General features: G+C 38.2%; 1 protein-coding gene and 1 non-coding gene across 3 annotated transcripts in view; both read left to right on the forward strand.

Annotated features, from left to right (window-relative positions):
- The window catches only part of RAB3GAP2 (RAB3 GTPase activating non-catalytic protein subunit 2), a 93,366-nt gene that overhangs the window by 46,446 nt on the left and 23,421 nt on the right, over positions 1–23,499 (forward strand). Inside the window, exons 9-21 of one of the 2 annotated variants that reach the window (XM_027609748.2) lie at positions 23–121; positions 6,998–7,146; positions 7,948–8,027; positions 8,174–8,263; positions 9,836–9,975; positions 11,993–12,209; positions 12,769–12,912; positions 13,126–13,208; positions 13,584–13,648; positions 16,896–16,986; positions 19,044–19,171; positions 21,680–21,896; positions 22,272–22,369. In XM_027609748.2, the coding sequence (XP_027465549.2) occupies positions 23–121; positions 6,998–7,146; positions 7,948–8,027; positions 8,174–8,263; positions 9,836–9,975; positions 11,993–12,209; positions 12,769–12,912; positions 13,126–13,208; positions 13,584–13,648; positions 16,896–16,986; positions 19,044–19,171; positions 21,680–21,896; positions 22,272–22,369 (1,601 nt within the window). The remainder of the gene's footprint in view (positions 1–22; positions 122–6,997; positions 7,147–7,947; positions 8,028–8,173; positions 8,264–9,835; positions 9,976–11,992; positions 12,210–12,768; positions 12,913–13,125; positions 13,209–13,583; positions 13,649–16,895; positions 16,987–19,043; positions 19,172–21,679; positions 21,897–22,271; positions 22,370–23,499) is intronic. The other variant, XM_027609749.2, reaches the window with a different exon arrangement.
- LOC113933779 lies at positions 1,911–2,042 on the forward strand. The gene has a single exon (XR_003523485.1). It is a non-coding gene; the product is annotated as a small nucleolar RNA SNORA36 family (small nucleolar RNA).

Raw genomic sequence — 23,499 nt, forward strand, 5'->3', positions numbered from 1 at the left:
GTTTGCTTTTTGTCTTTAACAGCTGCGGCATCGGGCAATGAGAACATACAGCCTCCACCGTTAGCTTACAAGAAATGGGGTCTCCAAGATATTGACACTATTATTGATCATGCTAGTATTGGTAAGCATTACTAGTTCAAATTTTTATGCAATTTATTTTTTTTACTTTTTAATTGATGTGTCTCATTTATTAGAAATGTACATCGCCTTTAGTGAGACATTTGGAATTTACCCCAGACTTACAGATTATGATAGGTGTATGTGTTTAAGAAGTGGTAGCAGTTTTAATAATTAATGTCTACAGCAGTATCGAGCAGTTTTAAGTCTTTCACACTGTTTGAATTTTTTTTTGCGGATAAGTTTAATCCATGTAATTACCATATAGATCAGTCTTCTAAAAATACAACCTTTAGACTAGCAGAATATAGATTAAAAACAGATTTCTCCTTACAAGCATATTTTAAGACTCACTCTGTTGGGCATTAGGAACACAGAAATGAAAAGACATAGTCTCATCCAGGAAGCGTGAGTTGAGTGGAAGACACATGTGAAAACAGTTGCAGGACTACAACAGTAGTAGACGAAGGGACCAGCGGGAATGGGAGCGGAGAAGCCCCAGACCCTGAGGGGAGTAGGGAGCAGGAGGCTGACTCCGGTCTGACATTGGAAGAATGAGTAGGACTTGACCGGAGAACAAGCCCAAGAAGAGGCATCTGGTCGACCTGTACACAGCCTGGGGGTGGCAGTGCACTGTCTGCTGTAAAACTAATGGGCACTAAGGACCACTGGCAACAAGCATGTAAACAGGACTCAGATTTTGACGGGCCTCGTATGCTATGCAGAGAATTTAGATCTTTCTCCTAGCAGCATTGAGAGCCATTGAAGAATTCAGAGCAAGAGAATGGTGTTACCACTTGGTCTGTTAGAAAAATCACTTTGGTGGAACTTTTTAGAGGCTGTAATATAGGGGTCAAGACTAGAAACTAGGCACAGTAAGGAAGCTGTAATTATCTTGGTAAGAAGTAATCAGTTTCTGAATTAAGGTAGTAGAAATGGGGGTGGAGAAGAAAATACTAAAAAATTGTTTTTTTCTGCGTACCAATATGCGCCTGTTAAAAAATTCAAATAGTACATAAATATATAAAAAGAAAAAGAAAAAATATCCCCTTAGCCCTACCATCCAGAGATACTCACCATTGGCATTTTGGTAAGCATCCTTACAGACTTGTGTGTGAAATGCATGTGTAATATATATATGGTTATATAGAGAAATAGGTTTTCATAAATAGGATTATATCATATCAACTGTATGACAGCTCTTTTCTAATCAGTGTATTTAAAGAGCCTTTCAATCAATTTTGCTATTACACATTTTTATCAGGGTCCTAATAGAAGACAGATGGCACCCTTGAAATAGGACAGTTGAAACACGTTTTATTTATAGAGAAGTTGTCTAGAAAGATGTGGTGTTGGAGAACCACAAGGGATGATAGAGCATCTCAGGGCTTCTTAGCAGCCCAGCTGTTGACCACTCCTAGGACAAACAGGGTGAGGACCTGGAGCAGTTCCAGAACTTGGAGATGACGAGTAGAATCAGCATCTTAAGAGCAGGTTGACTTTTGCACAAATGTCACAGAGAAATAGGCATCCTGACTTCAGTTTCCTCTCTGTCTTTGCTCTCCTTATGAGACTTCCCATTGTCTGAACCCAAGTTGGAGGTCACCATTAATGTACACACACTGGCCCCTGAGAGTGGGTGGGGAGAAAAGGAAGGAATGTGAATCCACAGAGTCAGACAGAAAATACCTGACACACAGATCTCTTTGTTTATTGTTGCATAGTTCTCCTATGGAATACTCTACAATCAGCACTTTACTGGTAGACAGTTTGTCTTTACTTTTGCTGCAAAATTCCAAAGTGTTGAGTTCAGTTCAGGGTAGCTTCCCTGTTCTGTTAATTGAACTTTGGAACATTGAAACAGGCTAGGAAAAATGATTGGATAGAAAATACTATTCTATTCATTTATCTCCCAGCCTACAAAATTATTTTTAAAAAAGGTACAATGGGGAGGCGCTTGGGTGGCTCAGACGGTTGGGCGTCTGCCTTTGGCTCAGGTCATGATCCCAGGGTCCTGGGATCCAGCCCCACATTGGGCTCCCTGCTGAGTGGGGAGCCTGCTTCTCCCTCTGCCTGCCGCTCCCCCTGCTTGTGCTCTGTCTCTGTCAAATAAATAAAATCTTTAAAAAAAAAAAAAAAGGTACAATGGACTTTATTTTACATGTACATCTTTATGTAAAGTTTTGATGAATTCATTCAACAAATAAGTGAATACCTATTATGTCCTAGGTGTTAATAATGGAGCTAGAAATACAAGGCAGACAGGACCCTGCCCTGATGAAGCTTACATTCTGGTGATAGGGAGACACACGGTGAACAGTTGAACCAAATGAATAATTTGGTAATATCAAAATGTTGGTATGTATCATGAAGAAAATAAGCAGAGGGTTATGATGGAGAGTAAAGAGAGAGGGCACACCAGGTAGACTGGTGAGGAAAGGTCTCACCAGGGAAGTGACATTCAGACTGAGCTATAAAGGGTGTGAGAAGGAGCTAGCTATGTAAAGAGGTGTAGGAAGAGCATTCTGGGCAGAGGAAGCAGCAAAGAGCCTCAAAGTCCTGAGAAACAGGAAGGTCCATAATGACTTGATTGTTAAGAGTAAGGGTCAATGGGACAAGGTCAGGTTGGAGATGTAGACTAGGGTCAGATCACACAGGGTAAGGAGTTTGGATTCTATTCTAAATACAGTGGATGTCATTGATGGAGTCTAGGTACGGGCTACTTAAAATTATCCTTCTGACCTGCTGCTTAGAGAGAGGCTTGTAAAATAAAAAGTAAAGGCAGGGACACCAGGAAGGAGTTTGTTGCAGGAGGGGAGAAGGAAGGACGGCTTTGCCTACAGTTGGAGCAGTGGCGTTGGAGAGGGGTAGACAGAATTAACATATATTTTGCACTTGGAGAGGGATGGATTTGAGAAATAAGAGAAAGGAAAGATTCAAGGATTTCTTAGTTTTTATCTTATTTATTTTAAGGATTTCTTAGTTTTTAAATTTGAGCAGAAGAGTGGATGATCACATCTTACTAAAATGAGAATAAGGAGAAGGAAGAGCTTTGAGGTGGACAGATTGGAGTTCTGTTTTTTACAGGTTAACTTCTGACACAATTCCACATTCAGATGGAGGTGTCGAGTGGGCGGTTAAACGTGCATGTCTAAAGTTTAGGGAAGAAGTCCAGATTGTTGATAAAAATTTGGGAGGAAAAGGTTGACTGTGGAATGCTTCATAGAATCCAAGGAAGGGAGAAGGTCCACGGGATTGGACAACGTAGAGCTCTTCATTAAGTCTGATATGAGCACTTTGAGTGGTGGACCAGTGAGGATGAAAGCCAGATTAGAGTAGGTCGGAGAAGAAATATTTCCACCCCTGCTTTCAAAAATTAGAAACACAAGAACGAGAAACTGTATCACAGCCTCTCCATTTTTATGTCCAGTCTTGACGTCTTCCTTAAAATTTATACTTTTTCCAGTGCCTGCTAGACTTGCCCACCTGAGTATCCAAACTTAACATATCCATAACAGAATTCTCGATTTCCTCCCCTGAACCCTTTCCTCCTTTTTTCTTCTATATCTTCTCTTCTGTTGCTCACACCAAAAGATTCTGAGTCATCCTTGACCCCTCTTTTTCTCATGTGTTTCATCCAGCCTCCCATTTGTCTCTTCCCGCACTGTAGACCCTATCTGACCACCGCTCATCTCCATCACTGTTAATGCTGTGGTCTGAGCCACCATCATGTCTTGCCTGAACTATTGAGGGAAAAAACATTCTAGCTGGTCTTTCTGATTCCTTTCTTCCGTCTCTAAACTCTGTTCACCAGTTAGTAGCTAATAGCCTTTTGAAATGTAAGTCATGTTTTTGTCACTCTTCTGCACAAAATGTTATTTATAGCAGCTTCTCATCTTAATAAAATCCGAAGGCTTTACAGAGTCATACCAGGCCTGACATTGCCTGGTTTATGGTACATCTTTTACATTATCTTCTTTAGTTTCCCCCTCCGTGTGTTCCACCATGCTTGTCTCCTTATTTTCCCTGAGATGCACCAAGCATCCTCCTGCTTGAGAGCACTTGTGATTGTTGCTCCTTCTGCCTGGAACATTTTACCCAGCTAGCCACATGGCGCTCTCTCTCTTCATTCAGGTCTCTGCTCAAATATTATTTTGTCAAAGAAGTCTTCTTTGTCTACTATAATCTACTGTAGTCTACTGTAATAGACCTAGAAAATTATCTAATGAGTTTGACTTTATAGAAATTTATATTAAGATTTAAATTAATATAAATATTTTAATGATATTCAATACTTAGTAGTTTAATATTAAAGTGTATTTCAAATTAGTGTTCTATTTATATAAATATATTTTAATATGCATTTTTAAACTAAATTATAATTTATATAAATTATGTTAATATTTATACTAAGGTGTTGCAAAATGTGGGAAGGCCTCAGATGTTCAGGAAATACAAAAAAACTCACATCTAAGGAAATGTAATTACAGTAGGCAGCTTGTCTCAGCAGTGAGTAATATTTACATCATTCTTAATAATGAAAACAGTGAATGTGAGTTTAATAAAAAATTGAAATATGTGCATATTGGAAGGATATGGTGGGAGGAAGAGGGCCTGTCATTATTATGCTATATCTTCATTTACCTTAAATCAGTGAAAAGTAATGCTAAGATTGGTGACTCAGAAGACAGCGGTCCTCTGGATGCCACCACTTGGCCGCAGTATAGAGAGCAGGACAGCATGTTAAGTACAGCACAGGGGTTTAGTCAGCACGCTGTAGACTGTAGGACAGGAGGGTCATGGAGGCATGGGAGTTGGGGGTCGAGGAGGACGGTAGGATTTGGGGCTGGTTTTGGATGCCCATTTGTTTGTGAGCCTTACTCTGAAATCCAGGTGTATTTTTTCCCCCTGGTGATACTCAGCTGGTCTGCTGTAAACAGCAGAGACTGCAGAAAGTTTAGGTCATCCAGGTTAGGATTTGGCTAGGTTAGTATGTGAGAGAGACACAGGGCAATTGTAGGTAGGTATCTGCAAGAGAATGATTATGATGGAACACAAATCTAAGCCAGACAAGAAGGGAAGTGAATGCGGAAGTTGCTTGATAGTGAAAAAATAGTAGGATTGATGAAACTCTTGATGAAATTGTGGAATTATTACTGGGGTTACTAGAGTGGGATAGTCAAAAGGTGGTATGCTTGAAATCAAGGTTTCAAAGGCTATAGAGTTGACAGCAGAATCTAAGGTGTGTGTGGCACTGAAAGTGGATGACTGAAATTGTGGGAAGGGGAAGATCAGAGTGGTAAGGACGGAAAGAACTGATCAGCCATCTCTTTAGAATAAATTAGAATAAACCCACTTAAAATTTTGGATACATACTGGGAAGTTGTCCCCTGGGTAGCTTGTAGCAATTTATACTCCCACCTATCTTATGTGGGAGTACGGAGAGAAGTTAACTTTAAAACTGAAATTTCAATTTATATGCCACACAATGGGTGAATTGTGTGATTTCATTCTGGTAAAGTCGGGCCAAACTTATGCAAATTTTTATCATATAGTAAAAACATTTTGTGTATTGAGTCATGAGTTCATTCATGAATGTGAGCCAGGCATTCTGATCTTTCAGAATAGTCCAGCTTCTGCAACAGTTATTTCATCACTTTAATCCCTAAGTCCGGCAAATGGTTTGCTCTTGAACTCCCTAAAAGTATTTCCTTTCCCAGGACTCTTCTTCAGGAACAATGTGTTTTTGACCATTTGCAGGTAAAGTAGAGGCAAGACCTATATATGAAAATTCCATTCTACAGTGTATTTGAGTTCAGAACTTCCCAACTGGTTGTCTTCATGTACCATATGAGTACCCAGGTACCATATGTGTGCCTGAGGCCACATAGGTTGGAATCTTAGCAGTACATCTTTACTTTCTCTCGGCTTATTCCCCCCTTGCCACCCGGGTGAAGTTACATGACCTTGGTTTTTCCTCTGCTGCATATAGGCATGTGGATGCCAACATTCAGTCTGTCTGCTTTTGCTCTTAGAGCCTTGGGGAAATGAAAAGTTAACTCTTCCTTAGAAAAGGTGGGGGATTTCTGGACTACAAAGCAAAGGTTTGAAAGTGTTCGTTTTTGCTGTGTTGGGAGGGGTATGGGAGCACAGATGCTCTCTCACCTTTTTGGTGGGAGTGTAAATTAGCACCACCTCTATGGAATGCAGTAGAACAGTATTTAATAAAATTTTTAAAAACGTGATCCCCTCTGAGCCCACACTTCTATATAAGAATTTTCCATACAGATAGTGTTCTGTAGGTACACAAAGACATATCACAGATATATATATTGTAGCATTATTTGTAGTGGCAAAAGATGGGAAGCAACATAAATGTCCATGGGTAGGTCAGATCAGTTACGGTACGGCCGTACAGGGGAATGTTCTGGGTGATCGAGAAGAATGAGGCATGTCTCTTTGACATTTTATTAAATGAAAAAATTGACTTGGTGTGCTGTCATTTATGTACATACAGTATCTCTGAACAGCAGCATAAGAGACTGTTTCAGTTGAGGCCTCTCAGAACTGACTGATACCTCTAAGTAAGGCAGACTGTACTTTTTGTACTGTTTGAGTTTTGTAGCTGTTAAAAAATTAATATTTAAATTTTGTTTTTGTAGTATTTTGTGGCTTAGAGGAATAGATGGCACTTTTAATATCTTACGAATATTTTATGACATTGATTTTGTAGCTTTTAAAAATGACTTTTATCCGTTAAATAAAACTAAGCAGTTTGCGTCTTCGAATGGAATTGACGTAAAAATTTAATGACCTAAAATGACAGCGTCGTTTTAGTGCATTCTGCTCACATGTTGTTGCTGTTGTTGTTTTAAAATAGGTATTATGACTTTGTCCCCTTTTGACCAAATGAAGACTGCCTCCAATATAGGTGGATTTAACGCAGCAATTAAAAACAGTCCACCCGCCATGTCTCAGTATATCACTGTCGGGTCCAATCCATTTACCGGCTTCTTCTATGCTTTAGAGGTAAGAGTTTCCTCACTGATCATGAGTGAGGCCTCTCTTGGTTTTTCAGCTTGTGTACAAATTGGATATTGAGAGTTAGCCTTAGAAAGATTCATCAGTTTACATTTCTAAGTTTCATTGGCAGCTAAAATTAGTCTCCACTGCCTTTCTTCTAAATTCTTTAGGTGAACTGAGAAGGTACTAAAGTCAGCGTAAAACAAACTTCTCTGTTTCTGATGCCCCAGATTCTTAGTTGATTTGTCTTTAAATATTGATGCAGTCAGCAGCAGCAGGGATTTGAGTACATCAGGAATTGTAAAGCTGCCGACTGTAGTAGATGTAAGTGGTGAAAATTGGTTCCTAAGGTAGGGGACCATTAGGTGCTATTTCTCGCTTAAAAAAACCAGCCTTCTCAGAATTGTCCAGACTATCTCTTTACTTTAATAAAAATATACATTAAAAAAAGAGAGAGGGACAGAAGCCAGTTGTGTGTAGATAGGAAATCCATAGCACTGCTAGAATAATGCCATCTTACTGTCCTAGTTTAAACTTTTTAAGTTAATTACAATTTAAGGAGGGAAATCCTGAAGACAGAATAGACAACAAGCAATTTTACTGTAAAACTGTAGAGTTAAAACTTTTGATTATATTGCTGCCTCCTAAAACAGAGCTTTTACTGTATGGTCTGAAAGATGCTGAATATTTTTGCTAGTCCAGGCTTTACAGCTTTTCACAAATTTTAAAAGTAAGCCTTGTGTAGAAAGCTTGTTTTGTTTCTTTGTCAGCTGTTCAGTTTTCTCTTTCCTGTGTCCTGTCTTCCAGGGAAGCACCCAACCATTACTGTCTCATGTGGCGCTGGCGGTCGCAAGTAAACTCACTTCTGCTTTATTTAATGCTGCCAGGTAATTTCATCACAATTCCGTGTAAAGTCATTTGTATTATCTGTTTATCTGTAAAATTATCCGCTTGCTTTTACCATCTGTTTTCGTCTTCTGCACATGAAAATGCTGGGAGCGCTGGTTTTATTCTCCATTTTCTTTCTGTTCAGTGGTTGGCTTGGTTGGAAAAGCAAGCACGAAGAAGAAGCAGTGCAGAAGCAAAAGCCAAAGGTGGAGCCAGCCACCCCGTTAGCTGTCAGGCAAGTCTGTCACGCTCCTCTCAGGTTTTTGTATTTTTAAAAAGTGTGCTGTTAAATTTATGGTCTTGCAGTGCGCTTAGTTGATTTGTCGATCTCATTGAGTTTTTGGAGCTTCTGTCACAATATAAAGTCCATGAGGAGAGTGGTTCTTGCCTGTTTTGTTCACAGCTGCCTCCCTGTCCTGTAGTAGTGCTCAGTGTGTATTTGCCGAGTGTGATTTTATACAGATACCTATAATCTTAAGTTGCAAGAAAATTTGTGAGAGCTGTTGAAATTTTTTAAAGAGCTTAGATAGTTTATCAGTAAGCTCTATAGACTTAAAAAGTGCTTAGTGATTTCTTTAAAAAACATAAAAACAAGGAGTCCCATGCATTCAATCACTCTTCAGAATGCAGGGTTGTGCTTTTTTATTACTTCAGTTGTGCTAGAGGATAGTGTATGTGTCAGGTTTGGGGATGAGAGAGTGTGATTTTTTGCTTGATTTTGTTTTAAAATCATTTTTATTACCTAATATAAAATACTACCATGAAGGGAAACAGAATCCTCCCCCCCCTTGTAGATGTTCTTCACTTAAGAGATATAACTAATTACCTGTTATTAAAATTTATTGAAGATGAGCCTGTAAGGTTTTCTCATCTTTTTAAAAAATATGATAACATCTCACATTTTCTAAATTCACTGAAGAATCAAGAAGTAAGCCAGATGGCTCTGTACTTCCAAATATATTAACAGCATTGGGGCACCTTGTCTCCGGGATTTCCCTCCAAACGAGTGCACTTCTCCTTCCACAGGACCTCTTTCCTTTGATCTTACAGTTCCAGTAAGATTGGTTCTAGACCAAGAACATTTGAGAGAGAATTATTTAGAAGAGGGGAAATTCTTCAGGCAGATACAGGGATGTCAGCAGGATATGATATCTAGCAGAAAGAAGAGATTAGAAATATGAACTTAGACAAAGATGCCTGTGTAGGAGCAAAGAATTCCAAAATTTAATTGGTTGTGAGGGTACTGTTTCCTATGGTATAACAGTTAATCAAGAAAAGATAGTTATACTTGATATTCTCTAAAAATATAAGATTGGGGGCACCTGGGTGGCTCAGTCGTTAAGCGTCTGCCTTCGGCTCAGGTCATGATCCCAGGGTCCTGGGATCGAGTCCCACATTGGGCTCCCCACTCTGCGGGAAGCCTGCTTCTCCCTCTCCCACTCCCCCTGCTTGTGTTCCTGCTCTCGCTATGTCTCTCTCTGTCAAATAAATAAATAAAATCTTAAAAAAAAAAAAAAAATAAAAAAATAAAAAAATAAAAAAATAAAAATATAAGATTGGATATCTATAGAGAAAATTTATGAAATAAAACTTAAGTGGTTTTATTTTATAATGGAAGAAACTTCTTTGGCATTTTGTTTTGCAAAATGTCTGGTGTAATTAATTATTAAATTAACAATCCATGCAGGATTTCTATTTCTTTATATAAAAGCAGATTTGACCGACTTTGTTTATGCAGTTTATCATTCTGTCATCTTTTTCTAGACTGGAATTTGATTTGAGCTTTTTATTTTCTTTTATATAACAGATTTGGACTTCCAGATTCTAGACGCCATGGTGAAAGTATATGTCTGTCTCCATGTAACACACTGGCAGCAGTAACAGATGATTTTGGCAGAGTAATTTTATTGGATGTAGCTAGAGGAATTGCAATACGCATGTGGAAAGGTACTTCCTTATTAAAATCCAGAAAAAAATGTTAATTTGCTTTTTACCCCAATAGTTGAGCAGTATTATCATCCTTCAGCTTCTGGTGGACAACACTGCTTAATTCGTTATGTTTATGCTATCTTTTTTGTTTTTAACACAAACTCTTGTCAGTAACACTTGATCTAGTAGTCCAATTGCTCTATCCTTGAAGTTTGATTAATTTATCGGCACTTTTAATTCTCTTCCTTGTATATTTTTCATTTCTCACTGTCATTGTCAAATTCCTGAAGTCAGTTTCTTGCCTCTGTTACATTCATTCCACTTCACAAGGTCATGTTTAAATCAGATGTTCTCTTCTAATCTAGAATGCTAAATCTTTCAAACTAAAGATGGCAAAAACCCATCTTTGCTGACTTGACTTCCACATCTGTATGCTTGGATCAATTTACTTAAGTTTCTTAGTAGTATGTCAGTTGGGAGCTGTAGTTAGCTGCTAATAAAAGAGCCAAGTTCAGGATTGATATAATATGCCCATGAGATCCTCAGGAACCCAGTTTAACTTCCTGAGCTTCCCCACTCCAAGGTTATTTCATGGTTCAGATGGCTGCTGGAGCTCCAGCCTTGCTATCTGCAATCCAGGAAGGAGGAAAGGAAGAGGAAGAACTACCAACGGAGTCAGTCCACTTTGAAGATGATTTCCTGCCAAGCTTTTACTACAGTGCATTAGACAGGACTTAGTCACATAGTCATACCTAACTATAAGGGAGACTTGAAAATATGTAGGCACACTGTCAACCTGAAAAAGATAAAATCTCTTTGACCAAGGAAGAAGGGAGAATGCATATTTTGGAATCATCTGGAATAGTAACATGTCAGCACAGACAGGCTCCTTGTTAGAAACCACAGTTATGATGCAATCTGGTCTGTACTGTGAGCAATGTGAGGAATAATGGATTTGAGGACATTAAGTTACTCTGGACAGATTGAGACCACTGTCACCTTCTTGCCAGAGAATTCCTGCAGTGTTCACCTGTTACATGTTTAAGTGTCTGTAGAAATAGGTTTTACAGGGCACCTGGGTGGCTCAGTGGTTGATCGACTGCCTTCAGCTCAGGTCATGATCCTGGAGTCCCAGGATCGAGTCCTGCATCGGGCTCCCTGCTCGGCAGGGAGTCTGCTTCTCCCTCTGACCCTCCCCCCTCTCATGCTCTCTCTCTCATTCTCTCTCTCAAATAAATAAATAAAATCTTAAAAAAAAAAAAAAAGAAATAGGTTTTAGTGCTGCAGATATATCATTTCTTCTTGGGGTTTGTCTTCTGAAATAACATGAAGGGTGGTTCTCAGCAAGACTTTTCCAGAATATAGAAGACATAAGTACGTCAGCTGGTCCAGATCCACTGTAGCGATCTTGTTGCTGGTACTGTTGTTTTTCCTTCTGCAGCTGGTGCAGTTTTCCCCCATACTCAGAAGGGAGGGGTCAGTTGCCTGTGGAAGGGGTCCCCCTGAGATAGAAGACAGTATGAGCTATATCTCTCTCTCATAGGCCAGGATTTCCTGCCACCACCTTGCACCGTATTCTCCCTGTCTGCATAACCCCAAGGGTCTTGAAAAGCAGAAAGTCAAGTTGATTTTTCTCTTACATTTTATATGGACTTTTATTTAAAATCCAAACCTGATAACCTCCCTCGGATTTTTTAAAGGTAGATAATTTTTTTAAAGGGAAGGAGGGGAGAGAATGAGATTGAGGAAGGGTACTCATGAAGCCGTAATGATAGCTGCTGTTGTTGTTTTTTTTTTTTTTTTAAGAAAAAGAAGTGATCAGGAGCAAATATAACAAAATACTAAGATTTAATAAGACGGTGATGGATTCAGTATTATAATTACTGTCTTTTCTGTTTAAGATATTTCATACTAAAAAGATAATGTACTTATATAGCTTTTCTTAAACCCCTCTCTAAAATATCCCACAATGCTTCAGAAAGCTATGATCAAACCTAGATTAACTAATTAGCTTCCCTTTTCCTTGGTCTCCAAGGGTATCGCGATGCACAGATTGGTTGGATCCAAATTGTAGAGGACCTCCATGAAAGAGTACCAGAAAAGGCGGATTTTTCCCCCTTTGGAAATACTCAGGGTCCAAGCCGAGTAGCGCAGTTCCTTGTGATCTATGCACCAAGAAGGGGAATCTTAGAAGTGTGGAGCACACAGCAGGGACCTCGAGTAGGAGCTTTCAACGTGGGAAAGCACTGCAGGTAAGCTGCAAACCCTGGCATTTTCCTGGTTACAAAAAGGAATGCTTTTATTCAAGTCTTTATTAAAGCTGCTTAGTAGGTTGCAAGTTGTTTGAGAATTGCGGTGTTCTTTATTCTGGTTTTCCCTGTGAGTGCCTGCTATATAATTAAGGATTAAGTATTTAATAACAAAAAATCTTACCATGATATGCTACCGAATTTAATAAAGTTACCTGTGGTGCTGCCATTTATCCCCATCCCTTACTTACGCTGTGGAGGCTCAAAAGGAGAGATTGCTTCAGATTCCTGTGGTGATGATGTTAAGTGAGGTGAAAGCTTTGTTTGTCATTGCTACATAGGCCTGACTCCTTCCGTGTTCTAGCACATTTTAACAAGGCAGAACTGTACCAGTCAGGATCTATTTTACTTATGCTTTTGTTTCAGTTAGTTAGTGTTTATTTGCCTTATTAGTGCTTCTGAATTGATAGTAATGTAGGGGTCCCTAGCTATAATAAAAGCACTTTTGGCATTTCTCCTTTTTCTCTAATAATCTTACCATATTGGTTTGTGACTTCCTCAGGCTTCTGTATCCTGGCTATAAAATAATGGGCTTAAATAATGTTACCAGTCAGAGTTGGCAGCCACAGACTTACCAGATCTGTCTTGTTGATCCAGTGTCTGGAAGTGTGAAAACAGTAAATGTTCCTTTCCATTTAGCACTGAGGTAAGATTCATCCAGTGTCCCTCTGCTAACTTTTCCATCCCTTATTTTGCTCTTTGTTTTGTAGTTACCATTTTGTTGTTGTTGTTTTTCTCATTAGACAGATATCTTTAAAGTTAAATAGGAAGAATATAAAGGAAAAGAGTTGGAGTGTGTCAGACTTAGAAGGAAAGCAGTTTCACATTCTGTAAGAATTTGTTGTATTTATTGTTCTAGTGACAAGAAGTGCGAACGAGCCAAGGACATGCACCTAGTGAAGAAGCTGGCTGTCCTGCTGAAAACAAGACCTCCTAACCTCGGTGCGCATCCTTTAGCAAAAAATAGTAACGCATACTTTGTCATTTTCTGAATTAATAGCATATTCTAAATGCAGCAATCAGAATATTTCAGTTCATTTTTGAGCTGTTGTAACTCCTGGTACTGTTGAACTGAACTCCTTGAAATAAGGTGAGGTGAAAGTAATCATGTATATTTTTAATTGGAATTGCTCTGTAAATATGAGGCATGCCCTCTGGAAGATACTAAAATTTGTAACAATAGAACAATAATGGGAGAGAAACCAGAAGTCTCTGAGACTGGGCTGATAGCTACAAATATGTGCTTTCTTCTTTCAGAATAAAGTTTACCTTGTAACAAAAGTGGAAAATTTACCTTGGTTAATTTTCTCTTTGTAGATTTGGTTGAAACACAAATAAAGGAATTAATTCTTGATATTAAGTATCCTGCAACCAAGAAACAAGTAAGTATGTATAATATGTGAACTTTCCTGCTGAGTAGCTGGGGCATATTTCTCTTAAGAAGGTCTTTATTTTCCTTTTTCCCTCCAAACATGACAGGCTGACCTCTTCTTTCCTGGTTTTTATTCACGCATCCTTTTTATGTTCACATGTGGAAGTTCCTCTTGTCTCTCTCCTTTCCTCCTTTTTTAAATTAAGTGACATTACCATACACATGTGTGCATGTTTGAAACACACATCTATACATAACATATACTCAGAATAAAGAATAATAATGAACACATATGTGTGACCACCCACCTTAGGAAATAGAATGTTACCAAGAACTCTGAAGAGCCCTACGTGTCCCTCGTCAAGCCCCTTCTCCCATTCCTAAGGTAACCAGTGTTCAGAATTTTGTGTTTCTCTCTCTCTTGCTTTTTATAGTTGTATTATTTCTGTATGGCTCCTTTAAAACATCGATGCATTTTCTGCCTTTTAAAACTTTGTATCACTGGAGTCGTGCTCTGTGTCTCCTTCCTGTGACTTCATTCCTTCAACAGTATGTTTCTTTGAGAGGTCCCTGTTGATACACGCAGCTACAGTGGGCATGTACTGTGTCTACCACTATACTTGATTCACTCTCCTCCTGTCAGGGGGCATTTAGAGTTGTTTCCAGTTTTTGCTAGTACAGTGATACTGTGATTATCCTTAAACCTAGGATACTACATATCTTTATGTTCCCAGGTGCACATATGCGAGAGCTTCTCTTGAGTTTGTACCTAAGAGGGGAATGGTAGTGTGCTGAGCTTCTCTAGCTGTACTAGTTGATGAAAGATTGCTTCTCAAAATACTTGGACTAATGTATGTTCCCACTCATACCGTGTAAGAGGGCCTGTTCCTCCACAGCCTCAGCCTCCCATGGTATTGGCAGACTTGTTGCCTTTTGCCAGGTTTGTGGTTCTAATATGACAACTCACTGTGATTTCTTTTACTTGCACCCTCTTCTCCAAACCCCTCATAATGCTGCTCAAGTTCTAACTCTATAAAATCTTTTTTTTTTTTTTAAGACTTTATTTATTCGACAGGGAGCTCAAGTGGGGGGCAGGGGCGGCAGGGAGAGGGAGAAGCAGGCTCCCTGATGAGCAGGGAGCCCGATGCAGGGCTCATGACCTGAGATGAAGGCAAGCCGCTTAACCGACTGAGCCACCCAAGCGCCCCAAGTTCTAACTCTATAAATTCTTCCACAACTCTTCAATCCCCATGGACACCTCTGAACTCCTATTCTGCTTTTAGTCAGAACTGGATAGCTAATGGCTGCTTGTTCTCTAATTATTTCTTGTACATGAATTGTAGCTCACCAGGTTTTTCCTTTTTACCTCTTTTAAGCTCCTTCAAGTAGGGACCTCACCAAATACATCAATTTCATAATCCACAACAACTAAAATAATGCTGGATATGTGGGAGTAAAAATTTAGTGAATATTGATTTCTTTTTATTCCCTTTTATTTTACTGTGGCAGTCATTTTTTAAAAATACTTTTCATTGTTTTATTGTAGAACTGGCAAGTCCCTGTGACTTTTTTTTTTTTTTTTTAAGAGAAGGAGGGTGGGGAGGGGCAGAGGGAGAGGGAGAAAGAATCTTAAGCAGGGCTCCATGCCCACTGCATAGCCTGACACAGGGCTCGATTTCACAACTGTGAGATCCTGACTGAGCTGAAATCAAGAGTCAGATGCTTGGGGCGCCTGGGTGGCTCAGTCGTTAAGTGTCTGCCTTCGGCTCAGGTCATGACCCCAGGGCCCTGGGATCGAGCCCTGCGTCGGGTTCCCTGCTCCGCGGGAAGCCTGCTTCTCCCTCTCCCACTCCCCCTGCTTGTGTTCCCTCTCTTGCTGTCTCTCTCTGTCAAATAAATAAATAAAATCTTAAAAAAAAAAAAAATAGAGTCAGATGCTTAACTGACTGAGCCGCCCAGGTACCCAAGTGCCTGTGACTTCTAATCAAGTTTTCCATTCTGCTGACAGGGCTAATTGGTTCTCCTCTTAGGGCAAAGTCTCAGTTATGAAAGATGACATTCCTGTGACAAGGTGGGCATCCAAGAGAGGTAGTTTAGAGAACCTGTGGTAGAAAGGGAGGGTTATAACCCAAACAAGGTACCGTCTTTTTTGTCTTACATCGTGGAACAACAAAATTGGAAAATTCAGCGTACTACAGACTGTCTTCTTGACCTTTTTAAAAATTATTATACTACTGAATTGTGTGTGAAACTATGAATTTTATAAAAAATGCTGGAAAAGCTAATAAAGTTGTGTATTGTTTTTAACACTAAAGGGGAAAAAAAAAACAGTTTAGGCTTTGGAAGAATGAATAAATAAGCAAGCGGTAGACAGAACAGAGACAATTCTGTTTTGCTGGGTATTTGCCTTTTTCAGTCACTTTCTTTATATCCACTATGTAGTTGCCTCATGATGGGCTTGACCACCCTCTTGAGCCACTCTCAGAGCCCCATTTCTTACCTACCTAAGCACACACACACACACACACACAAACACACAGGTGATTGTGTTCCAATCTTTGTCTCATGCTACATTCTCAGCCAACTTTTGAAATTATTTAGTCTTACCAATAAAAGCCAGTTTAATGGCCTAATATGAAAGGATAAGTATGAACTTTAACTGCTGTGTCTACCCATTGGTGATTCTGATGGTTGCTTCTTTCGGCATAAAGAGAGATTGTGGAACTGGTGGTGAAGGCTCTTAAGTATCTCCTGGGGAGGAGCAGGAAGAGGAGGGTGGGGTGGGGCAGGGAGCATCTATATATACACCTTGCGTGGCCTGTATATTCACCCAGCCATGCTCAAATGCGGTCATTAAACAGTAACTGAGTTGTTGTCACCTTTCATCATTGACACAACAGTAACAGCCTCTGCTTTTCATTTATGCCTGTGGAGTATAGACTTGCACTCTTTTTATTGGTGAATAGCTTTATCATGGTCTTTGTTTCATCTTGGCCATTCTGTTAAATACCAGTTGCCTTCTAGTCGTTTCATTGAGTCTGGATTTTTTGCCATTCCACCATAAGGGGCATGAGATGAAATTGATTGCATAATAGATATGATGCAACTCTCCTTCTCAGGTATGTACATGGAAACATCTTAACTATGGAGCTTCCCTTCGAAATTTGGGGTACTGAAGGTGTTGGCATAAATATAAAATTTAAAAAACAAAATCGTTGCTGTCTGATTGTTAGAATTGCTCAATATCTTTCTTCTAGGCTTTGGAAAGCATTTTGGCAAGTGAACGATTACCATTTTCCTGCCTTAGAAACATCACTCAGACTTTAATGGACACTTTAAAAAATCAAGGTAATAGGGTTTGTACTGATTGGAGGTTCTGGTCTTCAGATTTTATAATTCTGATTATAAAAAGCTATTCCTGTTTATGATATCATCATGTTACTTCAATGTGGAAATGCTACAAGAAATAAGGAAACTTACTTCATACCTTTAGTATTTGGAGACTTTTTTATTCCCTACTTGGTGTATGCAGCTGATCTTCATCTGAGCTTTCTCTGAATATAGTTTCTTTCTGTAAATATTTCTCTTAAAAATCTTTCTACCCTGAGGAAAGACACCAGTATAGGATGGTGAGAAGTGGTTATTTTGTTACAGTCATTCATGTGTGAAAGGCAGCAGCCTGAGGGGAGAAAGTTAGCTGGTGGTCTGCAAAAAAACAGTGGGGCTTTCTTGCTTTCAAACTGTCTTTTACTTAGCTTTAGGGAAGGAGAGTGATTTCTGTAGATGAAGCATTCTCTAAATTTGTTTTGACTGAGATAATGATTTAAAAAAAAAAAGGTACGCTTTGAATTAACGTTCTGTTACTGTATGGAATCCACATTTTCTCCTCTGCTTCCCTCATGAACAGTAAGGACTTCCAGAATTGGACTCTAAGTAAATTATTAGCTCTGAGTTTGCTGGTTGTTTTTTACTGTTCAAAATTTGTCTGAAAAAGAACTACATCTCTAACTGTGGAATTTTAACTCCGTACTCTCTCCAGCTGACCCGGCAAAATTCAGTTTATTCTCAATACCTAACATATTAAATTGTAGTGTGAAATATGTAGACTTCATCTAGCTGTGGACTTTTTGCTTGTCATGTTAGTTATGTAAAGCCAGCTTTATATTTATATTTAAGCCAACTTAAAGTGGCTTAATAAACAGATCATAGTATCCCCCTTCAAGACTTTAAGCATCCTAATGTTGAGATTTTTTTTCAACACATATTTAAAGCTGACTTTTGGAAAATAGTGAATTTCTTTAGTATATACAACTTGTTAGAAATATTTCTTTTAAAAAGCATAGTATGTTTATAAAGCTCCCCCATCCCTCCAGGCTTTACCGAAATCTCAAAATTTATTGAATCAGAATTTATCTTGCACTGGACAAAATACAAGTAAACCAAATACCAGTGTTGGAATTCTATAAAATCATCACCAGTTTCAAGTTCTACCCATAATTGAGATTCCTAAAAATTTCACCTATTTAATATGCTAAGTTTTATTGTAGCTCTACCAGCTCTTGGAGGTAAAATCCCTGCCTTTTAAAAGAGTAGTTGTTTTATATTAGATGATAAATATTTAAATTACCTTGAGGGAATGTATTATGTAGAGAGTATTTCTCTTTTTATTTTTTTTTATTTTTTAAAGATTTTATTTATTAGAGAATGAGAGAGAGAGCACATGAGAGGGGGGAGGGTCAGAGGGAGAAGCAGACTCCCCGCCGAGCAGGGAGCCCGATGCGGGACTCGATCCTGGGACTCCAGGATCATGACCTGAGCCAAAGGCAGTCGCTTAACCGACTGAGCCACCCAGGCGCCCAGTATTTCTTTTTTAAAAAATATTCAAAAGCCTGATTGATGGAGAATCTCAAGTAGAATTGTACTTTGGTCTCTTTGCCAGCCTTCCTTGAGGATAAATCTGTTGCAGTCCGGAGTTTGTGCTTGAATTCTGGTATCTTTGACCACCATGATAGCAAGAGCCAGGCAGCTTTCTATTTGTCCTCTATGAACAGAATTGGTGGCATATGAATTATGGGGTGAGGGAGAATATTTTCAAAGCTGTTTTCAGATCATTTTTTAAAAATTTGAGTATTAGACTAAGAAAGCTCTGCCTTTTTTTCTTTTTCTCTTTTTCTCCACCCCCCTCCCCCACTAGTACTATGCCTTATTTCATTAAAATATTTGGATATTTTTCCATGATGGAAAAATCATCTTTGTCTTAGTAATCTGTTACAGCTTAAGTATCTCAGTATTTAATAGACTAGAACATCAGAGAAGTATAAAATACTGAGTGTTAATGAAAGAAAGACCTTTTTATAAGTTTGTTAAATATATCTCTTTGATGTATTTTTTCTTCCACCTTTTAGAGCTTGAGTCTGTTGACGAAGGATTGCTACAGTTCTGTGCCAATAAACTGAAATTACTCCATCTTTATGAGTCTGTCTGTCAGTTAAATTCCCTTGATTTTCATTCAGACGCACCATTCTCGGATAATGTGAGTAATTCCATTCCTCCTTATACAAAATAATCTCTGATTATTTTTAATTTTTTAATTGATAGTAAAGTAGAAAATTGAGAATTTTTATGAAGGGTAAAGGTGTATTTTCTTTATAAGACCTGCTGGCTCTCTGCCTTAGTGCTAACTTTATATTATTTATGCCAAGATATTACAGTTTATTGTTAATCCATTTTCACTATCTTAGAAGCATTTGGTTTCTTTCAACTCATTTTTTAAGGTTGTTTCTGACAACATAACTGGACCAGGTTTGCCAGTTAAAATATATTCAGTTTACTGAAGTAGCAAAACTTTAATTTCTTTTAAAGAAAAAAAAAGATTTTGCTAAACAGAAGAGACTGGGTTTTTGGTGGTCTTGTGAACAAACTCATACAGCTTGTTCTCTTGTCTACTACATAATACTTAAATAGAAATTCTGTCTTACATCAAAGTGTTTAATTATAGTAAATGTTCTATGTTTTCATTCTGTAAAACATTTAAAAAATGGCAGTACCTTGTAATCTTCATTATAGTGCAGTATTGCTCAATTCTGGAGCATGTAAGCAAAATTCTTACTTTTCATATGGAGAAATAGTTTCCTTGATAGAGAGTAGAGAGGAAGGTTGTCCTCTCTTTCTCTCAGATTACCGTGTGACTGTGGACAACCTGCTTGCCTTTAGGGTCCATGTCGTCCACATATCTAAAGGAAAATTATTATTTAAGTGATTTTAGTGATTTGTCAATCCACTAATACTTATAAAAATTATCTGGTGTATCTGAAACTTAATTGAAGTTTAAAGTGGAAACCTTTTATTTTAAATATACATACGTGAATAAAAATTTTTGAACGGAAAAATGAAAGATTTTCTCTCTGTATTGGAAACTACTTACACATTCTAACATCTTTTTATCCTTGGGATTATAGATGGATTTCATAAAGCATTTTAACAGCCTTCGTAATATTCTGTGATTGCTATTATAAACAACAAAGCCATTTTTCAGGATCTTTTTGTTTTTCTTTCTACTTCAGCAATAGTATAAGATCATTTCAAACAGTAAGGTCAAGTTGACTAAATTATGTCTGCAGGATTGCCTAGGTATTTCATAGATTCTTCAATGCCTAATTTTTTCATAAGATCCCAACTTTCCAACTCACCAAAGAAAGTTAAGTGTATGTCATTAGTAATCCCCTACAGAATTCATTTTCACTTGATAGCCCCAATACAGTATGTAAAGATAAAAATTACAAAATTTAAAGTTACCAGTTGGCTGATTTTTATTATTTTTTAAAGCACTTTTTAAGGATTAAAATTGTATTTTGCTGTGACCTTGTTTAGATCCTTCAAAAAATGTCCAGTCCACTTCTAGGCTGAATGGCTAATCTTGTGCCTGTAAAACTAAAATTCGAGTCTGGAGACATTTTTGTTCCTGTGGAATGTAGTTCATATAAGCTCATGTATAATAAATTCAGTATAGCTTTGAACTACTGTTGTGTGTTCATAGCGTTTGCAGTGTACTACTTGTTTTTAAAAAACAACAGCATGTGGTGGGGAGAAAGTTTTGCTTGCTATGGTGAATTTAGGGTCTTTTAAGCATATGTTAGTGTGTGTGTGTACGTTTATCCCTAATTTAGAAAAATAATAGTAAAATCAGGAGATGTTTTTGCACATATGGTCTGTAAAGATGGTTTGAAAGGTGGGCAGGATATATCTCTAACTTTTTTTAAATTTTATTATGTTATGTTAATCACCATACATTACATCATTAGTTTTTTGTTTTTAAAGATTTTATTTACTTACTTGACAGAGACACAGCGAGAGAGGGAACACAAGCAGGGGGAGTAGGAGAGGGAGAAGCAGGCTCCTGCAGAGCAGAGAGCCTGATGTGGGGCCCAATCCCAGGACCCTGGGATCATGACCTGAGCCGAAGGCAGACGCTTAACAACTGAGCCACCCAGGCACCCCTACATCATTAGTTTTTGGTGTAGTGATCCATGATTCGTTGTTTTTGTATAACACCCAGTGCTCCACGCAGTACGTAACTTTTCAACCTCTGTATCCCTGAGAGCCACGTAGAAGATGTATGTGTAGATACAGTGAGGCTTGGTTTCAGTATTTTTTATTGTGTTTATGCTGCTTAATAAATAAACATTCAGATAGGCCTTTAGTTTACTTAGAACCACAAGAGTTGCAGTTGATACTCTTGCAATTTTTTTCTGATTCTAAATTAATACTTTAGTAAAATTCAAACATTTTAGAAGAGTATTCTCAAAAAATTATATAAAAATCATACTTTTAGTAATATGTAGTGTTTCAAGATAAGTTCAAGTTACTTAATATCCAGTTCATGAGTTTGTGAGTAAAGTTTTAAGCAGAGTACATTGTAGCCATCACATTTGCTTATAGTCTTGCATTTCACTTCAGATAACAGGGGCAACCCTGATGGCGGAGTCATAGGAAGAGATACGGTGTATTCACAACCTTTTTTTTTTTTCCTATTTTTTTTAAGGACTTGGCTGTGTTACTGAGGCTTGATGACAAAGAACTGCTTAAGCTCCAGGCATTACTAGAGAAGTACAAAGAGGAAAAAACCAGGACTGCTACAGTCCGATTTTCTGACGATAAGGATGGTGTGTTACCTGTAAGAACATTCCTGGAATATTTAGAATATGAGAAGGATGTGATCAACATAAAGAAGATAAGTGAAGAGGAGTATGTGGCTTTAGGTAGGTGGAATGATAAAACTGCTCTTTGAATCCTGCCTCTTCTGGAGGAAAGCCTGGCAGGAGTTTACAGCATCTCAAAGGTTCAGTTTGTTTTAAAATTAACCTAAGAATTTAATGTATATTTTCCAGTGAACAGAAAATACTGTGGATATGTAGGCACTATGTCGTACAAGTTTTATTGGCTAATATGTATACTAAAGAGACAGTGTTAGGTGATGATTTGCCCTCTGCTTTAAAATCAAGCAAACTGAGACATTAATTTCTTTTTTCTCATGCTAGTTTGCCTCTCTGGGGATCTAGATTGCAGTTCAGGAAGAATGTTAGTCCAAATGGTAAGTAGCCATTGGTTAATGCATTTTGCTTTTGTTTTACTAGGTGGTTTCTTTTTCTGGAAGTGTTTGCATGGAGAAAGCTCTACCGAGGATATGTGTCACACTCTGGAGTCAGCTGGACTTAGCCCTCAGCTGTTGTTGGTAAGCTTTCTTGTTGTTGCACATTTTTCTTCCCTTCTCATGTCATCCAGAAGTGTCAGTCCTTTTTTTTTTAACCATTGTCCAAAGCATATCATAGAACATACATGAAAACCTTCCAAAAGTGATCAAAGAAATTTATAATCACCATATTTAATTGAGTAATGGTATTTTATTTTTCTAATTCCCTGTGAATTGTAGCGGGCATATTCCATGGTCAGCCTAAAATAAATTTAGAATCTGACATGTATGCATGCATTTATAGTGGATTGTGATCAACAGGGAAATTGATCATATTAGAAGTAAAAAAGATCTTAGAGAACAAAATCAACTTCCCTTAGAGCAATACAGAATTGTTATCAAACATTCCCAAACTTTGAATATATGTTAGGGTTTAGTCTCTGTGCTATAACAAGTGTAAAACAGAAGAATCATTCACTAGAAAACAATAACAACACTAAATGTTTGCCCTTCTGCACAGGACAAGGGAGGTGACCCTGCCGTCCTCCCTTGTCTTTACCCTAACCACTCACATGCACACATACACACACTTTTTATCCCCGCTAACACCCTGCATTTTGGCCAGGATCTGGGAAAGCTCCTCTATGAGCTTGTTGACTGTGTTCATGTATTGTTTTAATTGAACATTTACATCCTTTAAAAACAGATTCCATTCTTTGTCCTTTGCAGTATGTATGTCAGGAAGTAAGGCAGTTAAAGATAGGCATAGGTTTTACATGGATGTTCATAAGTGGCTTTATTCATAGTAGCCCAAAACTGCAAGCTACGCAAATGTCCTTCGGTGGGTGAGTGGTTAAACAAACTGTGGTACATCTTTACCATGGACTACTCCTCAGCAGTAAGACTCAACCTTTGATTCCCACAATAATTTGAATGAACTGCAGGGAAAATATGCTGGGTGGAAAAATGCCCAGATTGAAAAGACATGTACTTGCATGATTCCATTTTTGTAATAGTCATGAAATAGCACTGTTATAGAGAAGAGATTAGTGGTGGTCAAGGGTGAGTGAGGGGTGAGTGACTGGAGGGGTGGGTGTGGCACAAGGGAGTCTCGTGCTGATGTATAGTTGAGTGCTTGATCATGGTGATGTTTTTGAAAAGCTACACATTTG

This window comes from Zalophus californianus, chromosome 10, assembly GCF_009762305.2.
Source record: "Zalophus californianus isolate mZalCal1 chromosome 10, mZalCal1.pri.v2, whole genome shotgun sequence".
NCBI classification, from domain to species: domain Eukaryota; kingdom Metazoa; phylum Chordata; class Mammalia; order Carnivora; family Otariidae; genus Zalophus; species Zalophus californianus.